Source organism: Aphanomyces invadans (assembly GCF_000520115.1).
Source record: "Aphanomyces invadans strain NJM9701 unplaced genomic scaffold supercont1.312, whole genome shotgun sequence".
In the NCBI taxonomy this organism is placed as follows: Eukaryota; Oomycota; class Saprolegniomycetes; order Saprolegniales; family Verrucalvaceae; genus Aphanomyces; species Aphanomyces invadans.
This window is the reverse complement of record NW_008580457.1, coordinates 8,932-9,466: the sequence shown is the minus strand read 5'-3', so window position 1 is coordinate 9,466 and position 535 is coordinate 8,932. Positions and strand designations below refer to the sequence as shown.

Here is a 535-nt window from a genome sequence, read left to right as displayed (position 1 = left end):
AGGGACGAAGCAAAGCTACTATCGATTTGATCTCAATCAGTTCATATGGCTTTCAACCCCGCCGCCATGTTGGCGAATCTGCAAGAGCAGATAGTGTGCGACCAAGTCTACCTGTACGATTGCGTCGAGCAATTCGGACCTTACCATCATGCGATCTCGTTTGCACGTTCATGTGGATTCCTTGGCCAAGGACCCTGTTGAGCTCGACATCAACGACTATGGAGAGAAGTTCGGCGTGGACCTCATGATGTGGGCGGTCTTACTCGACAAGGAGTACAACGGAGTGGCCGCTCACATTCGCGCCATACACCCGAAAACAGAAGGCAGTGAATGGTTGTCTTGACGCCGATGCGTAAACCGCAATTGCCGCGTCTCCGCGGATCGTGACCTGGTGGAAAAGTCTTTGGACGCATGTGTCTCTTCTGGATGATCTACTAAGCACCGTTTTGCTGGAACCACAACGTGTGCGATGGGATTCAATGCCTTACATTTGCCCTCACGGACTTCCACCTCGCCCTCACGCCGTTGCGCGGCG

General features: G+C 53.3%; 1 protein-coding gene across 1 annotated transcript; it reads left to right on the top strand.

The window, feature by feature from the left end:
• Positions 1–190: 190 nt before the first annotated feature.
• Positions 191–343, top strand: H310_15299 (hypothetical protein; the record flags this gene model as incomplete). The annotated part of the gene is made up of 1 exon (XM_008883283.1): positions 191–343. A coding segment is annotated over one exon (153 nt), but the record flags the coding sequence as incomplete, so codon positions are not given.
• Positions 344–535: the final 192 nt, after the last annotated feature.